Source organism: Cornus florida, unplaced genomic scaffold (genome assembly GCF_030987335.1).
Source record: "Cornus florida cultivar Cherokee Brave unplaced genomic scaffold, ASM3098733v1 CherokeeBrave_3.0.0_Hap2_Chr04, whole genome shotgun sequence".
NCBI lineage: Eukaryota > Viridiplantae > Streptophyta > Magnoliopsida > Cornales > Cornaceae > Cornus > Cornus florida.
In genome coordinates this window covers 26,744,414-26,769,109 of record NW_026775574.1, presented here as the reverse complement: position 1 = coordinate 26,769,109, position 24,696 = coordinate 26,744,414, and the positions used below count along the sequence as shown (strand labels likewise).

Sequence of the window (24,696 nt, the reverse complement as noted above, 5' to 3'; positions counted from 1 at the left end):
GACAACTTTAAAACTTTCATCATCCACTTAGAAATATAAAGATGATTTGGTGATATATTAATATTGACAATGACGACAAATTACTCATACCATATGAGATCTATATGCACCATAGTTGTCATATATATATGAATTGTTTTGTAAAAAATAATAATAATAATAATTAAGGTAAAATTGTTTACAATTTACCTTAATACATAAGTAGTAATTCATATTAAATTTGAACCCTCATTATTCATTTTGGGAGGCAAATGATACGATTGAACCCCAAGGCACATGTGTAATTGTTAACCTAAGTTTTTTTTTTTTTTAAAGGTATCATTGACCTAACTTATAACCCAAGGAACACATACATTTTTTCGGAGGTGTCATGTTAGTATCTAATACGATGTCAAACATTCATATTTGACGGACACCACAAACATGTGTATCCTGCGTTTATAATTTAAAAATATTTTTTATTATTTTAAACACTTGGTTGATAAATTTTGGACATTTTTGGGATACATCTTGGACACTTGATCAAAACATTTAGAATACTCAATCAACATGTCACACATACATCTCGAACATTTTTCTTATAAGAAGTTGACATTAAAACACATGTATCCAAACGTAATGAACAAAAACATAACTATACCAACGGATTGGTAGTCTAGTGTTATTAAGTTCTTATTTTTTAAAGGAAGGTTATTAGTTTAAATTTCAATGAAGGCACGTGTATTAAGTCATGAATCACGATGGAAAATGTCGTAATCATATCCGTACTTTTCAAGAAATTCAATGTGTCTTTAAAAGTGACAAGTGAGCATTGATGTAACGAGCCAAAATAGTTGGCACCACATGGTGCGGTGCACACAATTGCCCAATTTGCAGGTTCATAGCCAAAGGTGCCTTTCTCTCCTCTCTATTAATTTATTTAGTTTTTTCTCAGTTTGTTCTAACACACCTGCCTCCAATGATCGAATTGTTTGCGCCTAACAAAAATTAATTATGCTTTATGAAACATCAGGCCAACCTCTTTGAGTTTTTTATTTTCCTAAAATAAAATATAAGTAACGTGTCCAACCAGATGGTTGGTTGGTGTAACAGGTAAACACTTGTTCAATTATCCAAAACTTTAAATTATTGGGTAATGTTACATATCCACACATTTATATTCATTTCACTTCCTATTTAGATTCTACGTGTGACAAGTCTCCCCTTATAATATTCTCCCCCATACGAACTTGCAATGCCCTCGTTGCAGTGGGGTCACTCTACCTATTTGAGTGGCTCACTCAAATGCTTTTTAAGGTGCGCGCTTAGCGTGACACCGGATCAAAAATTGAGTCTAACTCTGATCTTAAGTGTAACGAGTGAACGCTTACCCATTTATAAAAAATCTTAAACTATTAAGTAATACCATATACTCATTAATTTCACTTCTCAACCGAATATGAAGAGGGCTGTTATCTACTTAGATGGCCTATTTAAGTGGATAACAGCCAGACTTATCATGGGATTGGGTATAACTTTTATGAAGTCACCATCAAAAAAATAAAAAATTTAACCGAATGGGTCATGTCATGCTCATTTTAAATTGCTTTTTGTAATTTCACTTAATTAGAGGGAATATCAAATTATTTTTTTTGGGGTTAAAATAGAGGGAATATCAATGTAATTTACACAATAAATAAACAAAATGATAGGGCGAAAAACTTATCCGTGATATAAATAAACCAAGTAGGTGCCGTGCTAGCTTGTTTGTGTCAGTTTATCGTGTTACGTGTCTGGTAATAATTGGAAAATATGGGTCACATTTTCTTTTTTGGGCAAGGCTTCGCTGGTGATTTGAAAGGGTCTTTTTCAGTGTGATGAATATGTGGGTCAGATGGTGGTGTGTGCGAGTGGGGCAATAATTGTAGGGATGTGGTTGTCGCTTTGCATTATTAATGACATATCAAACAATGAACTTCAATTCACCTCCCAAAGAATCGAACATGACAAGTAGCTGTTGTTGATGACTTCTTGGTGAGAAATTTCAGAGTTATGGAGGAAGAAGAAGGAGGGGGGATTGAAGAGAGCGTTTACAAATTGGCGGGTAGTAGTGTTGGTGGGGATTCGAGGTGGGTTGATGGCAGTGAAGTGGACTCAGAATCTCCCCCGTGGTCACTTCTTGATGAGAATGAACCAATCAGAGAAGGGTATGGGTCTGGATCTGTTAGAAGAAGGCTTATCAAGAAGCCCAAGAGACTTGATTCCTTTGATGTTGAAGCCATGGAGATATCTGGCTCTCATGGACACAATTCCAAGGTACAAAAATCACCACTTTTCTCAAATTGCACACACACACACACATATATATATTGTGCCTTTTTCATACAAAAAAATTAATCCTCTTTTAGGTTCACAGCATGTTTGTTGTTTTGTTTAATTAGATTGTTCCTTTGATTTTGTCATTAAAAAATCCAACTTTCTGATCTTAGGGCTTGAAATGGGTATGTGATTTTTGAGCCCTAAGTTAATTATGTAATGCATAAGAAAAAGCATGTGACTGTGTGTGTTGGGTAGGCCTCTATTTTACTTTCATCTTTAGAAATTCCAAGTGTTTTATGGACAATGAAAAGGTTTGGTAGTGTCTTGAAAAGGGACTGGGATTGCTATGTAACTATTTTCTCAACTGGGTTGTGTGATTTTAGGTTCCTTGCACTCTGTGAAGTCTGTTTTGCTTGGCCTGGATATAGAAATGGAAGAACCATAATTATTCACAGTACTTAAGGATGCATTTGGAAGTAAGGTTAAAGAAAAAGTTTTTTTATTGCAGCTATAATGATTTCAAATGAACTAGTTAGGGCATATAGTTTGTGATTACTTTGTGTGAATTCCTCGCAATTAATCGGTCACAACATGCCATCTCCACACTGGGTCTGTTTTTAATTTGTTTGGTGAACCAGTGCAATTTTTGCTAATAATAAATTGTTTTGTGTGATTACAAATTGTGTATCTGGGTAGGAAAATTTCTCTTTTATATTTTGGGAGTGGGTATAGGGGAGGGAGTAATTTTCAAGAACATTTACAAGTAGAGATATGGTGTTTGGGGGCACAAAGAATTACTCAACCAATCCTTCGTTTCCAAGCTTAAACAATTAGGATGTGCATGCATAAAGCTTGGGCATAAGATTTATGGAATACTACCACTGAAATCTTAGCCAATCGGCCTCTTTAGTTTTTATTTAGGCAACAGCTGATTCTATCAAATTATTTACAACTGTAATGGGTGAATCAACAACCACCAAGTGAATTTACATATTAAAGCTTTATGACTTTTAGAAGCCATTCCCACTTGAATTTTGTTCCGACCTCATCCCAAAATTTACTATAATATTATGTACTCTTGTAACAGCTCAGCAGGTACTTTTGGGCCCTTCTATTTTTATTTTTTTTTCAATGACAGGATTCATTGCTTTAGAAGTAGTTGAAAATTAAATTTCCTATAAGCTAGTTAATTGCGATGAAAGGAATTAGTTCAAGCAATTGTCATGCTTTATGATGTGAAGCATAAAAATATGTTTCCTCGAAATGTCAAGGTTATCTTGATTTTATATGTCAGTGAAACGTACTACCCTTCTCTTACTAATTATACTACTTCAAAAATCAGGATGTTTCCATGTGGCAAACTTTTGCTCTGGCATTTCAAACACTCGGTGTCGTGTATGGTGACATGGGCACAAGTCCTTTATATGTCTTTTCTGATGTATTCAGCAAGGTGCCCATCACGTCAGATGTTGATGTATTGGGGGCACTGTCACTAGTAATGTACACAATTGCTTTGTTACCTTTAGCAAAATACGTTTTTATTGTGCTGAAAGCTAACGATAATGGGGAAGGTATGGTTTTATTGATCCAAGACATTTTCTTCTTTACGTGCATGATGCGATTGTATTTTGGTAGACCATGAGTTTGTTAACAAATCAAAACTCCACATGCAGGTGGAACATTCGCGCTATACTCACTCATCTGCAGGTATGCAGATGTTAATATGCTGCCAAATCGTCAGCAGGCTGATGAAATGATCTCCAGTTTTAGGCTCAAGCTGCCCACTCCAGAGTTGGAAAGGGCTTTGAATATAAAAGAAACCTTGGAAAAAAAGTCCTCCCTGAAAACCCTTCTATTACTCTTGGTTCTGATGGGAACTTCCATGATTATAGGGGATGGTATTCTAACCCCAGCAATATCAGGTATTTGAATTCTCCTAAAATTCATTCCTGGAATAATTTAAAGTTTGTACAAATATTTGCAGACATTTTATTGTTAGATGCAAGGCTTATACTATACCAGAACTGAACAATTAGATTTTGTTTTTATAACATTTGGTCTTACTAGTTGGTAAACTGGATCAGTAACTTACAGCTGCAAAAGCAAGACCTAGAGTTATTTGGGAGTGCACGCTTTAACAACTAACAAGAGTATGAAAATGCCCTAGAACTCCACCTAGTCTAGCTTTCTGAATTGGCAGGGGGTTTTCGCATTAAATTCTGTTGGGAAAGAAATGACTGCCAAGGGTTAACTGGAGATCCTCGTAGCCAACTCCAATTGATTGAGATAAATGCTTCTCTCAGTAGATTGGAAGCTTAAGCGATGATGCCTCATAAATCACTAGCATTTAAAAAATCAGTTACTGATTTTGATATAGTGGCATAATTCAAAATAAATAAACATATATTATAGGTGGAGTCCATGTATACCTTCACACACAATTTCAATGCATACTTGTGATGAGTTTTCATGAATAAACACAGTGAGAAGCAAGTCTGACTAAGATACTGTGAGATGAGATGCTCTAAAGCTTCTAAGAGAAGCGTTCATGAGTTCACCTGGATGGAAACCAACATAGATTTTCTGTAACCAGATATCAAGCTTTATTGTATGGTTGATATGAAGAATAAAAATGATAGGATTGGTTATGCAAGACGCTTGCTTGCCATTTGGAGATGGCAAAATCCTGTTATATTCTTATCAATTTCAACCAAAGATTAAGTTTTCATTATAGGTGCATAGATAAAAATTTTATCAATGTTTGTTGAATCTAAACTGTGGTTGAATATGTTTGAGGATGCAGCAAGTGGCATGGGCCGGATACAGTTCGCTGGAACGGGATCGGGTCGAACAATTGAAGTAGGATTCATGTCAAAGCGCCCCGGAATGGGCCGAACCTGGGGAATCCACCGAGGAAGATCAAGCCCATTAGAAGATCAAGCCCAGAAGGAAGAAAACTTTTGAATATAGGCCCAATGTAATCAGTTAACAACAATAATGGTAATGGCCTACAAATAGACCATTACAGGTGGAAAATAGGGGGAATTTTTCTGGATTCTATTGAAGGGTAAGAATTCTAGAGAGAGAGAAGAAACAAATTCTTGCATCTTCAATTGGCGCCGTCTGTGGGAATCGAGGACGAAGATCAATTCGAGCCCGATCAGTACCATATTAGTTCAGTCGAGTTTGTGAGTACACAGTGTGATTTCTGGAAGATGAATCCAGATCAGTGAGATTGTAGTCTGTTCAGAGAGAATTCTTGCTTATTGTGGATTCTGAGGCATTTGCTTTGGAACGACGCAATTGTGATTTGCTCAATTGCAGTCAGATCTGGTGAGTTTTTTTTTTTTTGATAAGTAAATTGTATTAAAAGCGTTCAAAAAGGGGAACGCGACCCAAACTATGCAAAGACAAAACGGGGCCTATGAATTCAAAGAGCTTATAAAGTCAACAAGCTCCTCGAGAGAGGAGTTGTCTCTCCCCTGACCCCAACAAAACAAATTACAAATGATGGAAAATTTTAACACCCCAATGGAGGATTCCTTTCCCTCAAAAGATCTTCCATTACGCTCTCTCCAAAGGTTCCACCAAATACAAAAGGGGATCATCCTCCAAAAAACTCTGACCCGAGCCCCCACCCATTGGCCCCTCCACATATCTAACAACTCCCAAGATGTCCGAGGCATGACCCAATGAATACCAAACAAGCCAAACATCAAACTCCAACAATCATGAGCCACAGGACAGTGCAACAAAAGATGATCCACCGACTCCCCATTAATCTTGCAAAGACAACACCTATTAACAATGATATGCCTTCTCTTCCTCAAGTTGTCCAAAGTCAAAATCTTACTCCAAGTTGCAGTCCACACAAAAAAGGCCACCCTAAGAGGCGCCTTAGACCTCCACACCGTCTTCCATGGGAATGAGGTACCATGAAAACCAGAAAGGCACACAAAAAAGGACCGGACCTGGAACATCCCTTGAGAGGAAGGCACCCAAATCAAAGAATCTGCCCCAGACCCCTCCACCTCCTGTTCGTAAAGAAGAGCCAAAAACCCAATGACATCATCCAGCTCCCAATCCTGAAAAGCTCGCCAGAAACGCACATCCCAAGACAACCATCCACTATCAAGGCGATAATAGTCAGCAACCATTGCATGTTTGTCAACAGCAATCCTAAAGAGCCTGGGAAACAAAATGGCCAAAGGCCTATCATCACACCATGGATCCTCCCAAAACCGGACAGTTCTTCCATCCCGAACTCTGAATCTAATATGTTTGGAAAAAGCATCCCACCCCTTACCAATGGCCCTCCACACCCCCACTCCGCTAACAGACCTGACTGATCTAGCTGACCACCCTCCTCTCTCCTCCCCAAAGCGACATGAGATAACCTTTCTCCATAATCTATGTCTTTCCTTACCAAATCTCCAAAGCCACTTACCAAGGAGAGCACAATTGAAAAGGGCCAATCTCCTAATTCCAAGCCCTCCCAACCGAATAGGCCTGCAAACCTGTTCCCATTTGACAAGATGATACTTGAACTCTTCTCCGCGACCCCCCCAAAGGAAATTACATTGGAGCATTTCTAGTCTTCCAACAATAGAGGCTGGAATACGAAAAAGCGAAAGAAAGTACGTTGGAAGGCTTGACAAAGTGCTCTTCACTAACGTAACTTTACCGCCCTTTCACAGATATTGTTTTTTCCAACCCGCTAATCTTCTCTCGACCCGCTCAATCACCGGGTTCCAACTTCCCACCCTCTTAGCTGAGTCCCCCAGCGGCAAACCCAAGTACGAGATGGGAAAGCGTTGCGTCCCACATCCTAGAACAGCAGTTCAGATCTAGCAAACAGTGATCACGATTCGGTGAAGTTAAGCCCAGATCTAACGGAGTTTGCATCGGTGACCCTTAGATCTGTTTCGGAGTTCATAATTCATGCCTTTGCTTTGATCTTGAATCATGATAGGGGGTGACAACTCCAATACGGTTGAGAACGTCCAGCAAGTGAAACTTGATGAGTTGATGAACATGATCGAAGCTCTCTGGAGAGAAAATGCGGATCTAAGGGCTGAAATGCAGCGTCAAGAAGCTCCAGTAATTCCACGACCACTCCCGGTAGGAGAAGAAGGTGCACGTACTGATGCAGCACTTCACGGTGAGGAGGCTGGAAACAATCTAGTAGATCCTCACCGCGAGGAAATCCGGCGAGACGGTTTGCCGCCAAATCTTCGTCGTATTGATGATCGAGAAGGATCAACTCACATAGATCCACGGCGTGAGCAGAACAGGCGAAACGAAGCAATGACTTTTGATCCACATCAAGAAACGCTCAGTCGAGGTGAAGCAACAGAGTTGAATCGTCACAAAACTATGCCTCCATGGCGCAAAAACTTTGTTGAGGACAGGTCATTTGATCCGACCTATCGGCCTTCCATGACGACGTTCGACTATCACAGCTCAGAGAGGAGATCAGTTGACCAGAGAGCAGCCGCGGGGTTCCAGAGGGAAAATGAAGCACTCCGTTCAGCAGCTCGAACGGTTGATTCATCGTTCACTGATGAGATTCTGAATGCTCCGAGTCCGAGGAAATTTTCTATGCCTGTTTTCATTCTGTTCGACGGAACGACTGATCCGATAGATCACGTGTATCACATCCAGTTGAAAATGGCTCTAAACACTGAGAATGACTCTTTGATGTGCAAGTGTTTTCCTACGAGTCTGGCCGGACCAGCTCTGAATTGGTTCAAGAACCTGCCGAGGGGTTCGGTGGATAGTTTCCGAAGCTTGTGTGATCGGTTCATAATCCAATACTATGGAAACAAGCGTCCAGCGAAAGATATTTCGAGCCTATTCACAATGAAGCAACATGCTGATGAACGTCTCCAGGCTTTCCTAACCAGGCTTAACCTTACCAAGAGCATGGTTATTGAATGTCACCCTTCAACGGCAGTTCAAGCATTCATACTGGCCATGAACCGTGGCACCCCATTCCACACAAGCTTGGTGGTGAACACGCCGAAGACTATGGATGAACTTAACGAAAGAGCCGATGGATTTGTGCGCTTGGAAGAAGAAGAGGCAGCAAAAGCTCGGAAGACATCCCTCATATCCACGGAAGAAAAGACCAAAGCAAAGATCAGGCAAAAACAGATTCAGCCGCAACGCTCCTCGTGGAAATCAGAGAAGAGGCCCAGAGAGGAAGAGCTGGTTACTCCATTGAAAGTTACCCTAGCGAGATTGTACCAAGAAAATAAAGATAAGTTCCGACCTCCTTTACCAATCAGACAATCTCTCGAACAGAGGGATCAGTCTAAGAACTGTGCATTTCATTCTGATTTTGGCCACCAGACTAACGAATGCAGGAACCTAAGGAGACAGGTAGAGATGCTGATAGCCAGAGGGGAGTTCGCAAGTTATATTCAAGGACCAGCGGTGGAGCAAAACCGACCAATGGAGCACGTGAAGAAGAATCAGAAGTCGAATTCTCACAACGTTCAACCAGTTTGAGTAATCAATGCAATTCACGGTCGGCCAGAACCTGCCGAGGAGTCAGATAAACTGCTTCTAACACGCCTTCGCCAGGCACGGATGAAGAGAAGGATAGGCAGTGTAAACACTCCGCACCAATAGAGCGCATCAACGCAGATAAAGTTTGACGTAACAGACTTGTTGCGTGTTCAGATCCCTCATGAGGACCCGCTGGTAGTAAGTTTGACAGTGGCCAAATGCTTGGTGCGCAGAGTTCTAATTGACCCTGGAAGTAGTGCGAACATCATGCCAAGAGATACATTCGATCGGCTCGAGATCAAACAGGATCGGCTGAAATCCACCGGGAATCCACTACTAGGGTTTGATGGAAAGCGAGTGGAGCCCGTTGGCACGGTGGAGGTAGCGGTACATGCTGCCGAAAGGGTTTTAATGGAAACCTTTGTGGTTGTTGAAATTCATCCCTCTTACAATCTTCTGATGGGCAGAGGGTGGATCCACAGAGTTCAAGGTGTTCCTTCCACTCTGCATCAGGTAATGAGATGCCTGGGGCCGGACGGAACCAAAGTGATTGACATTCATGGAGACCAGGTTTTAGTTAAAGAATGTTATTCTGTAACACTGAAACATGCCGGAAAGGGGAAAGCTCCCATTCGTTCAGCAAGTCCGAAATAGCAATTACAGGAGCCTCCCTCCAAGCAGAGTGGGGAGGAGGAGTCAGTAGGCTTGATTGAAGAACTCCTGTTTAATGTGCAGATCGATCAGTTCCGACCGGAACGGACAACCAGAGTGGGGGAACAACTCGTTGAGGAGGAAAAGCAGGAATTAGTTGATTTTTTGTCTCAAAACGCAGATGTGTTTGCATGGAGTCACCTGGACATGCCAGGGATCGATCCTTCTGTATCTTGTCACTCCTTGAACGTTAACCCCAATGCAAAACCTGTAAAGCAAAAGCAGCGACGGTTTGCCCCCGAGCGCAACCGAATTATTGCCGAGGAGGTTGACAAGCTGCTTAATGCGGGGTTTGTAAGAGAAGTATACTACCCTGACTGGTTATCGAATGTGGTCGTTGTACAGAAGAAAAATGGGAAATGGCGTGTATGCATTGAGTTTACCAATTTAAACAAAGCCTGTCCGAAGGATAGCTTCCCGCTGCCAAAGATTGATCAGATGGTGGATGCAACTACTGGATATGAACGCTTGACCTTTTTGGATGCTTATTCAGGTTATAATCAGATCCCTATGGACCCCGCTGATGAAGAAAAAACTTCTTTCGTTACCGAACGCGGGACGTATTGCTACAAAGTTATGCCATTCGGACTGAAGAATGCCAGAGCAACTTACCAAAGACTTATTAGCAAAATTTTTAAGGAACAAATAGGGAAGACAGTGGAAGCTTACATTGATGACATGGTGGTAAAAAGTAAGAAGAAAGTTGATCATGTGAAGCATCTACGAGACGTGTTTGATGTGTTGAGGCGATATGGAATGAAGCTCAATCCGACCAAGTGCTCATTCGGTGTAAGTTCAGGCCAATTCCTAGGGCACGTGGTTAATCTCAGAGGCATCGAGGCAAGCCTTGCCCAAGCAGATGCTCTGACTAAGAATGTCGAGCCGACGACAGTCAAAGAAGTGCAAACACTTACGGGACGGATTGCTGCACTGAGCTGGTTCATTTCCAAATTGTCAGATCGATGCAAACCATTTTTTGACACAATACGAAGCCACGACAGGCAGGTTTGGGGGAATGAACAGCGCCTAGCGTTAACTGCTCTGAAAAAATATATGCAGAACCTTCCGGTACTGTCAGCTCCAGAATCGGGCGAAAAGTTGTTTTTATATCTCGGAGTATCCAGCATCGCGACAAGTGGCGTTCTGATCCGCTACGCAGAAGGGAAGCAATATCCAGTGTTCTATGTTAGCAAGACAATGACTGAGGCCGAAAGACGTTATTCAAAGGTAGAACGGGTGATACTCTCGCTAGTGCATGCGAAAAGAAAGCTCAGGCATTATTTTGAATCCCATCCTATCATCGTTCTAACCACTTTCCCTATCAGAATAATCCTGCACAAACCAGATCTCTCAGGAAGAATGACGAAGTGGGCCATAGAGTTAAGCTCATTTGATATCACATACGAACCTAGAACAGCAGTTAATGGGCAAGCGGTGGCAGATTTTTTACTTGAATGTGATTCAGAGGACGGGGAGGAGGATCTTCGTGGTTGCTTATGGAAACTCTTCGTTGATGGATCCTTCAATCGGATGGGTGCAGGCATTGGGATCAAACTGCAGACGCCAGAAGGTACAGCCTTAAGCCAAGCGCTTCGGCTTGAATTCGGAGCCACGAATAATGAGGCAGAGTATGAAGCGTTGCTGGCAGGAATTAAGCTTGCCAAGGAGCTTAAGGTCAGGAATTTGAATGTTTTTAGTGACTCACAGTTAATTGTTCGGCAGGTGAGGGATGAGTATGAAACCAAGGATGAAACGATGGAAGCATATCGTTCTGCTGTTGTGCGGGAGGCGAAGAACTTTGAAAAAATTGAATTTATTCAAATTCCAAGGAAGAATAACGAAGATGCCGACCGGCTAGCGTGTAGTGCCTCGGGTTCTGGAGAAACATTGGCAAGGGTGATTCCAGTGGGAATATTAAACCAGCCATCCATTTTCGAAGAACCTTCAGGCTCGGATCCAAGTGAATGTTATTCCATATAAGCCAAGTTGGATTGATCCGATCATAACTTACATCTGAGATGGTACTCTGCCTGAGCAAAGAGATGAGGCTAGGAAAATCAAAGCGAATGCTGCGAAGTACGCCGTAGTGCATAACCAGTTATACAGAAGATCTTTTTCCGGACCATACTTAAAGTGTGTTACCCCCACAGAGGCTCGGCAAATACTACGAGCTATTCATGAAGGTGTATGTGGAAACCACTCAGGGGGGAGATCTTTAGCGCACAAAGCAATGGCGCAAGGGTACTTCTGGCTGAACATGTCGCGAGATTCGGTAGAATTGTCCAGAAGGTGCGATAAGTGCCAAAGGTTCGGACCACTGATTCACCAACCACCTGAAGACTTGCATGTAATGGCCACACCATGGCCTTTCGCACAGTGGGGGATGGATGTAGTTGGTCCTCTACCAACTGTCCGAGCTCAGAACAAGTATGTGCTGTTGGCTACAGACTACTTTACTAAGTGGGTGGAAGCAGAGCCATATCCGAGCGTTACTCAAACTCATGTGAGACGATTCATTTGGAGTAATATTATTTGCCGGTTTGGTGTTCCGAGGTCAATCGTCATGGATAATGGGACCAACCTTGACAGTAAGCAAGTAAGAGAGCTGTTGGAGGAATATGGAATTAATCAAAAGCTGGCGGCAGTAAGTCACCCACAGGCCAATGGACAGGCGGAAATTACAAATAGAACAATCTTTACTTGTATCAAGAAGAAGTTAGAAGAAAGGAAAGGAAGGTGGTTAGATGAACTGCCGAACGTTCTATGGGCCTACAGAACGACCCCTAGACGACCGACCGGAGAAAGCCCATTCACCATGGCGTATGGTACCGAGGCAGTTATACCAGCTGAACACTTAGTTCTGACTGTTCGAAGCTTGGCATGGAACCGTGAGCATAATGACAGTATGTTAAGGTTTAACCTCGATTTGCTGGAAGAAAAAAGAGATACAGCAGTGGTAAGGCTCGCATCCTACCAGCAGACATTTGCGAACAACCATAACAAGAAAGTAAAGCACAGAGACTTTAGACCAGGTGATCTGGTTCTGAAAAAGAAGGTGGAGATAGTCAAAAAGATGATGCCACCATGGGAAGGCCCATACAGAATTGCAGAAGTCATAGGAAAGGGGGCATATATCTTAGAAACCATGGCCGGAAGGCTAGTTAACAAGCCTTGGAATGCTATTTCTCTGAAGAGGTATTATCAATAAAAAGTTGAGATTCAATACTGAATTTTGTTCATTTTTAATTGAATACAGTTGAATGTACAAGTTTCTGAGATTTATAAAGATTATACTCTTCTTTAAAAGGTTGAGCAAAGTAAGTGGCAGCTGGCACTATGAGCCGAACGCCAAACACTTGTTTTTTTTTTTTTTTAAAAAAAAGAGGGGGCCAAGTGGCAAGTGGCATTTTAAGCGAGCGCCAGGCACCTGAGCAAAGTAAGTGGCAGCTGGCACTATGAGCCGAACGCCAAACACTTGCTAAGAAAAAGAGAGGGCCAAGTGGCAAGTGGCATTCTAGCCGAGCGCCAGGCGCCTGAGCAAAGTAAGTGGCAGCTGGCACTATAGGCCAAACGCCAAACTCTTGCTAAGAAAAAGAGAGGGCCAAGTGGCAAGTGGCATTCTAGCCGAGCGCCAGGCACCTGAGCAATGTAAGTGGCAGCTGGCACTATGAGCCGAACGCCAAACACTTGCTAAGAAAAAGAGAGGGCCAAGTGGCAAGTGACATTCTAGCCGAGCGCCAGGCGCTTGAGCAAAGTAAGTGGCAGCTGGCACTATAGGCCGAACTCCAAACACTTGCTAAGGAAAAGAGAGGGCTAAGTGGCAAGTGGCATTCTAGCTGAGCGCCAGGCGCCTGAGCAAAGTAAGTGGCAGCTAGCACTATAGGCCGAACGCCAAACACTTGCTAAGAAAAAGAGAGGGCCAAGTGGCAAGTGGCATTCTAGCCGAGCGCCAGGCGCCTGAGCAAAGTAAGTGGCAGCTGGCACTATAGGCCGAACGCCAAACATTTGCTAAAAAAAAAAAAAAAGAAAAAGTAAAAAAGAGAGAGAGTTTACATAAAGAGCTTGATCAGAAGTCGGCCATCTCATTAATAAAGTTCAAAGACTTACAAAAAAAAAGATGAGGTGTAAAGATGGCGAATATACCAAAGTCAGTACATTTAAAAAAAAAAAAAAGAGAGAGAAAAGAGTTCTAACTAAGAGGCGTTCGCCTCGTCAGCCTCTTGATGATGCTGGTCTGTCTCCTCATTATTGTTGGTATCACCATCCTCATGAGGTGGAGAGTCAAGGTGAATGACTGAATCGTTCTGTTGAGTCCTACCCTCAATAGCGTTGGAAGAATCATTCTGCTGAGGGTTATCTTCAGCAGTAATAACAGATGGAGTCAAGGTGGACAGGGGAAGAATGTCCAAAGTCAGAGCAGCAGAAGGAGTAGGAGTGATCCGAGAAGAGGCAATCTCTTGGCACTCATCAAATATGCCTTCGGCAGCGGAGGAGTCTGGATCGGTATAAACACCAGGAGGGTCAATATCCAGTTCCTTGTCAACATTATCAGGGGTAGAACCGGTCTGACCCTCATCCGGAACATGATCGGCGTAACCCTTTCGGAACCCCTGAGCATATCTGAGAGCTCCAACTCTAGAAAACCGAGCATGCAGAGCTAGCATACCACCGTTTACCCTACTGATGGTATCGAGTAAAGCGTTGCGCTCGTCCAAGGCCCTTTTCTCAAAGGCCATCCGAGCGGATTGCTCATCACTCAGAAGGCGTAGCAGTTCTTCCTTTTCAGCCTAAAGGATTCCCGCTCGGTATGCCAGACACTCTTTTCAAGCTGCAATGCATTCCTCTCATCCTGAAGAGAGTCAGTCTCCTTCCTCAACGAATCCCTCTCCTTTTCAATCTTACCAAGCTGAACCATCAACCCGGTCTTCTGAGCAGCCAAATCATCGTTCTCCTTGTTCATTGCATTAAGGCTGTCAGAAAGCGCGCGGACCTTGGCATTCACATGCTCCACTTGTTTCTGCATAGCCATCATCCCGTACAGGGTCTATAGAGATATACAGGACAACTGGTTAAGCCGAGCAGATGGTTAGAAGAAAATAAGTGTAAAGAGTGTATAAAGACTTATTGACTAAGGGGCAGAAGTTACCTCCATGGCGGATAAGGGAAATCGGCTGAACACTTCCCTCTGAGACAGAACTTTGGCCACCTCAATGTCCTTGGGAGTCCACATGCTCCTGTAGTAAGCCATTGCAGTCTGACCATCTTTGAACATGGTCTCGGTCGGTTTAACAGACGATCCGTCTGTTCGAATGAAGCGAGGGTTCCATGGCGCCGTTCCTGAAGCGGAGGCATGCCCAGGAGGGGTAGGGGGCCTTGTTTGAGGAGGTCTCGCTAGGGGTACCACATTCGGCCCAGAGGGCCTAACCCTCTGAGACAAAGGAACGTCATCGATGCTGAGGGCACTATCAGGTTGGTGCCTCTTTCCTCTGGCCTTTTCCCGTGCGGAAGCAGTGGTAGAACCAGGAGGATTGTTGACAGAAGGGGTAACGTTCGGACTGGCAGTCGCTGTGTTAGCGACCGGGTCAGCAGCCGTCACGGATGGATCGGTGGAAGGAGTGGTATTAGAAAGGGTAGCAGAAGAAGATGCTGAAGCCGGTGAGGAATTTGATGCAGGGGTGATAGCAAGCCTGGGGGCAGTTTTCTTCCTGCCGAAGGAAGGGATCTGGAGTTGGCTCATTGTCTTGCTGAGGACTGAGATATCGAGGAGATTGTCTGAGGTGAGGAGGTCCGAGCAGGAGGGAACGTTGGTCAGAACGTACCGCTTCAGGTAGTTATCCTTATCCCTGCACACACCGTAGCTCAAATCATCACAAGGAATGCCTAAGGAATGGCACAAGAAAGTACAAAAACGAGGAATACAAATCTCGCAAGGACAGTCACTCTTATGGTTTTTATATTTCTTGTAAAAAGAGACAGAGCACTCTCCAAAAGTGCTCGGGATAGGGAAATCCTCCGCAGCTGGAGAGAACCAGGCTCCCCTAACCCCAATTATATTTTTCCTCCAGCCCTTCTCGGATTTGATTTTATCCGTGCAGATGGACCTCTTCTCAATGGGGAAAAAGTGGTAAAACGGTTCATCAGTTCTGATCTTGCTGACCTTGTAACAGAGGAGAAGATCTACGAGGTCTAGATCCAGACCTCTTTCACGAATCAGGAGTAGCATAACAGACAAAATCCTAAGGAAATTGGGGTTTACTTGCAAAGGGGAAAGATTTAGCTTGTTGAAAACATAGCAAAAGAAAGGATGCAAAGGAAACCTAAGGAGATTAAGATGGAGGAGTGAAAACAGGACCTCGCCGGGAAGAAGGTCAGCACCGGTTCTAATATTCACCTCTCGGGGGCAGTTTCTAATTTCTACATCGTCAGGGAGGTGAAGTTTCATGCGAAGAACGTCTAGATCTACTGTCATGGTGAGAATGAATGAAGATTCCGAGGAGAAGAAAGAAGTCTTCCAAAAGAAAAATGCAAATGAAACTAACCTTAGAAAGTGAAAACGGCAGAAAGTACTGCAAGGCCACTGGAAGGAGGATCTTTTGCAAGAGATCGCCGGAGAGGATTCGAACAACAGAAAGTGAGATGGAGACGGTAAAGAGGATTGATGGAACATCTATGAAGCTTATAAAGACAAGGTGAGCCCAAGGGCCGAGGAGTCAGGAAAGCGATGAGTTTTTTGAATCTCGAAACGCCGACCTCTAAATCTAACCGTCCATTGTCCCACACGATCTTCTCGAGCCGTCAGGTTATCATTAGCAGCCTCTAATAATTACCCCCTAATCAATAAGGGGTAATTATGGGGGCAGTTGAGGATGCAGCAAGTGACATGGGCCGGATATAGTTCGCTGAAACGGGATCGGGTCGAACAATTGAAGTAGGATCCATTCCAAAGCGCCCCAGAATGGGCCGAACCTGGGGAATCCACCGAGGAAGATCATGCCCAGAAGGAAGAAAACTTTTGAATATAGGCCCAATGTAATCAGTTAACAACAATAATGGTAATGGCCTACAAATAGACCATTACAGGTGGAAAATAGGGGGAATTTTTCTGGATTCTATTGAAGGGTAAGAATTCTAGAGAGAGAAAGAAGAAACAAATTCTTGCATCTTCAATGTTCTATTAATGTTTGTTGAATCTAAACTATGGTTGTATATCCTGAACATTTATGTGTATTGCATTTTACTTTTCTAATAGTCATGCAATTTTTATCGTGGAAATTCTTACTGTCAAGAGCAGCTGAACTACTATTATGGAAACATTATTATTATCTTTTTCTTCTACTTCCTGACATGCTTGCAGCCATATTCAAGTGCACCCTGTCCTCTAGAAAAGGATAGCTAGACTTTTGTGTCCTTGCAATGTTTTTGTGCATACACAATCATATTTATTTTGTGGTTATCCATAACATGGTCTGCTTGGATCTCACGAAGGTAATTTTCTATTGCAGTCATGTCTGCTGTGAGTGGTCTGCAGGGAGAAATTCCAGGGTTTGGTACAAGTGGGTAAACTTCTTATCTTTTTTTTATTCTGTTGTGAATATATTGTTGATAATTTGGATTATATCTCGATTTGTGCTGTTGTGAATTTTCAATATGTGAATTATTTAATTTAGGCTGAACTAGAAAAAAAGCGGGCTTTTCAATTGATGGTGTTCTTCTATTTACTGGGAGATGATGAAGTGCTAGATAGACCATTTCACTAATGGTGTTTTCTTAATATCCAATCATCATATCATAAAGTTTGTATGCAATTTTTGAGCCATGATCTGTCAATTGTGAAGAGATAACTAGCAGAAACCATTGATTCTTTTCTTTTCTTTTCTTTTCAGATGCTTTAGTGATCGTCTCAGTTGTTATCCTTGTTGGGTTGTTTAGTATACAACGATTTGGGACTGGTAAAGTGGGCTTCATGTTTGCTCCTGCACTTGCTTTGTGGTTCTTTAGTCTGGGATCAATTGGAATTTACAACCTAATTAAGCATGATATTAGTGTTCTAAGGGCCTTCAATCCAGCTTATATCTATTTTTTCTTCAAGAAGAACACTAGACAGGCATGGTCAGCTCTTGGTGGTTGTGTTTTGTGCATTACAGGTACGTTGTTCACTGCAACTTATTCTTTTGAAGTGTTCATTTAAATTCATATTCATATTTCTGGTAACAGGAAATATGATGTAACATTGGACGTCAGGGGTATTGTTTTATGACTCCTCTATGGTTAATAACTATGCATACACTATGAAAACCACCCTTAATTGGGGTGTCAAGAGAGATGGATTGGTTGCAGACTTAGAGTTCTACATATTTTGCACAAACTGACTGCTCTTACACTTGATGTCAAGTCCTCACCATTGTCAGTCCGTGATTCCATCACCGCACTAAACAATGGGCACCAAGTTAATATGTATAGACTTAGACTTCAACCTATTTTGCACAAACTGACTGCTCTTACACTTGAAGTCAAGTCCTCACCATTGTCAGTCTGTGATTCCATCACTGCTTTAAACAACGGGAACCAAGTTAATATGTATACTCCTATAAAATTGTAAATAATTCCGTCATTAATGTTTTGGATTGTTTTGACTTATTCTCATAACCATGCTAAGAAAGCGATGAACCAGATGGTTAGAAATCCAGTTGATTATATTGTCGACGTAAATATCCGGCATGAATATTAAGGACTGTAATTTGCCAGAGCTTGATTGGTAAGTTGGTTTTCAATTTCAGTATTGTTGCAAGAACTCTATACATATTTTTATTCCTTTCTAGATGGTAGTTCTAAATAATATATGAATAATTGAATTGGTTCCAGATGAGCGTTAATCACTTGAATAAGTTAATGGAAGCATTATATAAAACTAACGAGAGAGTGGTAGTTTTCGCATGCTAAGAAAGCGATGAACCAGATGGTTAGAAATCCAGTTGATTATATTGTCGACCTAAATATCCGGCATGAATATTAAGGACTGTAATTTTCCAGAGCTTGATTGGTAAGTTGGTTTTCAATTTCAGTATTGTTGCAAGAACTCTATACATATTTTTATACCTTTCTAGATGCTAGTTCTAAATAATATATGAATAATCGAATTGGTTCCAGATGAGCATTAATCACTTGAATAAGTTAATGGAAGCATGATATAAAACCAACGAGAGGGTGGTAGTTTTTGCATGTGGACAAAGGTGGGGGATATATATTATGTGTGCGAAAAGATGTCATTGGTGGAATTAAAAGGTTTCACCCTTCATGATAGGGTCACTTGGGTGGTCATAATGCACCTGTTGGTGCGTTAGAAGTACACCTAAAAATCTCCCATTTTAAACCACTTGAAAGTTTGTGATGTTGTGGCTCAAAATTTTTTTATTTTTGATTAAGTGTTGTGGCTCAAAATTTTGTTTCGGGGGTCGCATTGCAACCCGGTTTTGACCCGAAAAAAGGGCTTTGTGTGCCCCTTTTTTTTGGACCCATTTTCTCTTGCAAATCGTGGACCTGGTGTCAAAATTCTCTTGTAGCTTAGTATATAAGGGCGTTTAGGGTTTTGGGACGTGTAATGAGAGAACATTGAAAACCGCAAAAAGAAAGTGGGAGAGACAGGTAGGGTTTGTGGCTGAAACTTGTAATCTCTCATTTTTCACACAGTGAAATCTTTCACTGGATCTTCACCATGGAACTAGGCTTTGCCGAACCATTTAAATCTTTGTGTTCTTTATATGTGGCGTGTTTACTTTTTTGTCGTGATTCCTGATTTGTTCTTGGTTTGCGGCGTTTGTTGTAACAATTTACTATGTATCTTTCCTCTCGTATTCTCTACTCTTGTATTTATGCGACAAAAAGTATTAGCTTTTGCAGGAGGAAAGTTCTGCAATAAAACTTCCTTGCGGAACGATTATTGCTGACTCAGAGGATTCTGAATTGGCGGCATTCTTTGTCATTTTCTTCATATAACATAATCAGCACCTGAGAAGTCAAAAAGAATGATGCGAGGGAGGAAAGTTCCGCAATAAAACTTCCTTACGGAATGATTATTGCTGACTCGGAGGATTCTGAATTTGCAGCATTCTTTGTCATTGTCTTCTCATAACATAATCAGCACCTGACAAGTTGAAAAGAATGACGTGATAGTAACAGAAAGAGAACTTGGATAAAAAAATAATAATAACAACCGAGAAGACCCATCTCCACTGCCATAGCATCACCATCATCTAATTTTATCAACCAAAAATTAATATTACATTACAAAACAAGCTTGAGGCCTGAGGTCGTTTGTCATGGACCTGCTGCAAAATCATCGCTGCGGAGAAAATTACACTTTGGAATGTGTTGTGGTCTTTTTCTGGGCATTTGAAGGAGAAAGGAGAAGAAACGGGCTAAAACTACAAAGTTGTTTTGCCCTAGTGAGGTAACTTGGGTTATACTAGTACTCTTAGGTATAAAGTTCGCCTTAAGGCACATAGATAATTGGTTAATCATTGAGGTGTTTAGCATGTGAATTCACCAATAAGGTGTCTTAACAATAGCTTTCAGCCTTGATCAAAATTTTGGGTGCAGGGCAATGCATTGGGTTCTAAACGTGTTTGGGATTATTGGGTTAACAACGTTGATATGTGGGTTGAGTACAAGTGACAGTGTAAGGTCAAAACTGGTTTCAAGAAAGAAAACTTACTAGGAAGTACGGCCATGGGGGCCATCATATTCAAATGTATATGTGCATTGCAAACCATAAAATAAAAGCCCAAGAGCAGGTGGTTGTTTTTCCCATGTGGACAAGAGAGAGGGATATCTGTATCTACATTTCTATATCTAAACATATAAATACATAGCAACATATATATATAGAGGGATAAACTGTCTGTATCTGAACTCCATCCTTTGACTTGAACTACGGGTATTTAGTTATAAATGGTACTTAGTTTTTGCCTCATGGGATAAAAGACAGTAAATAAGTAGAAAGGACTGTAGAGTAATGGTATTGATGATTATGTAGGTAAGGCAAACCAAATTTGTTCTTTCAACTTAAACTCAGATTTGGTAATTTTTTCACCTTGGTTGACCAATGAGCATGCATCAAAATCTTCACATCAACTGCGGGCTACTGAACTCTTATTGAGCTGCTTATTCTGTTCTTGATATATGTTACCATTATTTTGATTATTGCGAGGGCTGAGGAGCCAAGATGTTGTATAGTAGATAGATGGCATTTAGGTGAAGTTCATTTGATAAGTCTCATGCACGCAGCATTCAGATAACCCTTTTCCCATTAAAGACCAATAACAATGGTGCATTTGGCCAGACATAAGCTTCAACCCACACACATGGGATGATATTATTTTATTTTGTTCTCACCATTATCATCATACAGTTAAAGGTGATTATTGTGGGAAATTAGCAGCAGAGGAGGTGGAGGGGGAGGAAGCAAAAGAAAGAGAGAAAAAAGACTGAGTTTGTTGTTATAGTTGATCATTTTACTACTTTAACAGCATATATCATATGATTTATATGTGCAGGTCTTCGGTAAAAAGCACAAAAATGGAAAAATAAAACAAAATAGCTCTTCTACTTGTTGCTGCTGCTATGTAGTTATTATTACCATTATTATTATTATTATTACTCTTTTTTTTTTTCCTAGTTGGGACTCACACACACTGCCTCCATTGAGGTTCGAATCCCTGACCTCCCTTTGGGAAGTAAGAGCCTTGTACCGCTAGGCCGCAGGCCTGTTGGTATTATTACTATTTCCTGAATTATCATTATTATTATTGGCATTACAATAGTATGATTTCTTGTAATGATTTGTTAATGCTGGAGGTTTTTCAAAAGCCTTTTGATGTGCTGTATTACAAAATTAGAATCTGAATTAGTAACCTTCTTCTTCTTTTTTATTTTTATTATTATTATTATTATTAATCTCACTTTTAAGTCATTTGACATTGGTCTTCTATTATATGAAATTCCAGGTGCAGAAGCAATGTTTGCTGATTTAGGCCATTTCTCAGTACCAGCCATACAGGTTTCTTTTTCTCCATATTCCCTCTATTTTTACATGAGTTGCCTTGAACATCTATATGTACAGAATTGCATTGGTATTATATTTGATGTGTCCCTGCTGCCACAGATTGCCTTCAGCTTTGTGGTGTTCCCCTGCCTTCTCTTGGCTTACCTGGGTCAAGCTGCATATCTAATGAAATACCCTGAATTATCAGATTCAATATTTTATAGTTCTATCCCAGGTGACACTAGCCAATATATGGTTTTACATATCTTCTCATCACCGCTCTAATGTTTTCAGTTTGCAGTGAAGATTTGTTTCTACTAACTGGTAATCTTGACACCTCCATATTTGTGAACAAACAGATGGTTTTTTCTGGCCAATTTTTGTGCTAGCCACAATTGCTGCTGTGATTGCCAGTCAGGCCATGATATCTGCTTCATTTTCTTGTGTCAAGCAATCCATGGCTCTTGGATGCTTTCCAAGGCTGAAGATAGTTCACACTTCAAGGAGACTGATGGGACAAATTTACATCCCTGTCATCAATTGGTTTCTAATGTTCATGTGCGTCGTCGTGGTCGCTAGCTTCAGGAGCACCACAGACATAGCCAATGCATATGGTTAAGTCTTCTTTAGAGCTTTTTGAAAATATATCTTTTTTGAAGTTAATATGGATTTAGCCCCCCAAAATAGTCATGAAAAGAGTTTCATAATAGTTCCAGAATGACTGCTTATGCTGATGCCATATTTTTCTTCCACTCAAATTCATTCCTAAGATATTTCCAGTTTAGTCCCTACTTCTGGCTGATATGATTTTTCCATTATCTTAGTTTACTTAGTTTTATAACAATAAGTTTATATGTCATGTTTTGAATTGCCTCTGTTTCCATGTAATCACCATATCTTTAAAATATATTATTGTACTATCGGATAGGATCTGTGACATTTAATCCTCCACAACAGATTTCAAGGTTTTTTTTTTTTTTTTAAATAAAAAAGGTTAGCCAATAGCTATCAATCAAGATTAAACTTGGAATTTCTACTATTGACATTGTAATTATTCTTACAGGCATAGCCGAAGTTGGTGTAATGATGGTCAGCACTACATTGGTGACACTTGTCATGCTTCTGATTTGGCAGACCAACTTATTTGCAGCTCTGTGTTTCCCTCTTGTATTTGGAAGTATAGAGCTCCTCTACATGTCTGCAGTTCTAACAAAAATCAAAGAGGGTGGTTGGCTTCCTCTTGTTTTTGCTACCTGCTTCCTCTGTGTGATGTACATTTGGAACTATGGCAGTGTGTTGAAGTACCGGAGTCAGGTGAGAGAGAAGATTTCGATGGATTTCATGCTTGATCTCGGCTCCACCCTCGGGACTGTAAGAGTACCGGGAATTGGGTTATTATACAACGAGCTCGTCCATGGAATTCCTTCCATTTTTGGGCAGTTCCTATTGGACCTTCCAGCCATCCACTCTACAATAGTATTTGTTTGCATCAAATATGTCCCAGTCCCAGTTGTCCCCCAAGAAGAAAGGTTTCTATTTCGAAGAGTTTGCCCTAAAGACTATCACATATTCCGGTGTATCGCCCGGTATGGATACAAAGATGTGCGGAAGGAAGATCACCGTGCATTCGAGCAGCTTCTAGTTGAAAGCCTTGAAAAGTTCTTGAGAAGGGAGGCTCAAGATCTTGCCTTGGAGAGCAATTTGACTGAAATGGAGTTTGATAGCGTTTCCGTGAGGTCAAGGGACTCCGGAGTCGCGGGAGGTTATGGGACGGAGGAGCTTAGGATTCCATTGATGCAAGATCAAAGATTAGATGAAGCTGGAACTTCTACGTCAGAAGGCTCAGTATTGCCTTCTAGTGTTATGTCAGCAGATGAGGATCCTAGCCTTGAATACGAGCTTTCAGCTCTTCGGGAAGCCATTGAACATGGATTTACTTATTTGCTTGGGCATGGTGATGTGAGGGCAAAGAAAAATTCTTGGTTTTTCAAGAAACTAGTTATAAACTATTTCTATGCATTCCTGAGGAGGAACTGCAGAGGTGGTGCTGCAACTATGAGGGTTCCTCACATGAATATAATGCAAGTTGGGATAACACACATGGTTTGATCTACTCCTCACACCTTAAATTTAGTGGAAGACGTCAATTTTCAGAAGCTCAACAAACCATTATCCCCTTATTTTCAATTAGTTTGGATAGGATTCGCATCAGGGGTTGTGATTGTTGTTAAATCATAGACCACCAATTATTTGCTCACAACCTTTGCCTGTATTCTTTGACATTGTTGTAGTCTTAGTTTTTAATTTGAATGCCATAATTCCTCATCCTTAATACTTCAATCATTCAAAGTAAAATTGGATTTTGGATATAATATTATTTAAGGGTGTCAATTAAGTTTATTTGAAACATTATTCCCCTTATCCAGTATATTTTGTTTCAGATTCTTTACTTCAGTGCGCGTAGACACGAGACTTTGGAGAAATTATTACACGGTGGTTGTGGTCAATTGTAACTCAACATGCAAGTAAATGTGTCCGTTTTATTTAAAATTTTGCATTTCGAGTTGTGATTGTCCGAGACCCTATAATCCCGGACCGCGTAATAATTTCTCGCGACCTGGGGCTCTATTTGATTTTTTTAAATGGTTTATTTAGTGGATTCAGTAGTAGCATTGCAGTTTCAGTGTTTCAGCAGCATCATCAATAGTGTTATTTGGTATTCTTCTTTGGGGCATTATCGTGTGGCTTAATTAGTAAAGCACCCAACTCCCTGAACAAGTGTAGTTTGTGTTTGAGTCCCTCTTCACCTAGTTTCATAATCTATTATTTGAAAGTTTTTTTCTTTTATATATATATATATATATATATATATCCATCCAACCTTTTTGAATTGCAGGACATAGATTCTTTTGAAATACCATCAACTTTGTTTGTTTTTTTTTTTCATTGGTAAGAAACAAACGCACACTACTTACACACCTATTTTGCTCATTTAGGGACTAAAACACTAACTATCCACTTTGGGAGACAGATAAAATTCCATCATTAACTAACTTAATGGATATCAGCATTAAACATGCCTTCTAGTTCATGAGAAGGTATTCGGTGTGTCCGGTTCATCATGCCTTCTGGGT

At 41.0% G+C, this 24,696-nt stretch overlaps 1 protein-coding gene across 3 annotated transcripts; it reads left to right on the top strand.

Annotated features, from left to right (window-relative positions):
• The first annotated feature begins 1,931 nt into the window (after positions 1–1,931).
• LOC132303031 (putative potassium transporter 12) lies at positions 1,932–23,887 on the top strand. 3 transcript variants are annotated; one of them, XM_059800057.1, is made up of 9 exons: positions 1,932–2,295; positions 3,641–3,869; positions 3,972–4,220; positions 17,025–17,075; positions 17,406–17,666; positions 21,525–21,577; positions 21,683–21,797; positions 21,922–22,176; positions 22,626–23,887. In XM_059800057.1, exons 1-9 carry the CDS (start codon positions 2,032–2,034, stop codon positions 23,669–23,671), a joined length of 2,523 nt encoding a protein of 840 aa, XP_059656040.1. In that variant the 5' UTR covers positions 1,932–2,031; the 3' UTR covers positions 23,672–23,887. The 3 variants fall into 3 exon arrangements, with proteins under 3 accessions (XP_059656040.1, XP_059656041.1, XP_059656043.1); XM_059800058.1 differs by lacking the exon at positions 3,641–3,869 and having other exon boundaries at positions 2,159–2,295; XM_059800060.1 differs by lacking the exons at positions 1,932–2,295; positions 3,641–3,869; positions 3,972–4,220 and adding an exon at positions 5,287–5,631.
• Positions 23,888–24,696: the final 809 nt, after the last annotated feature.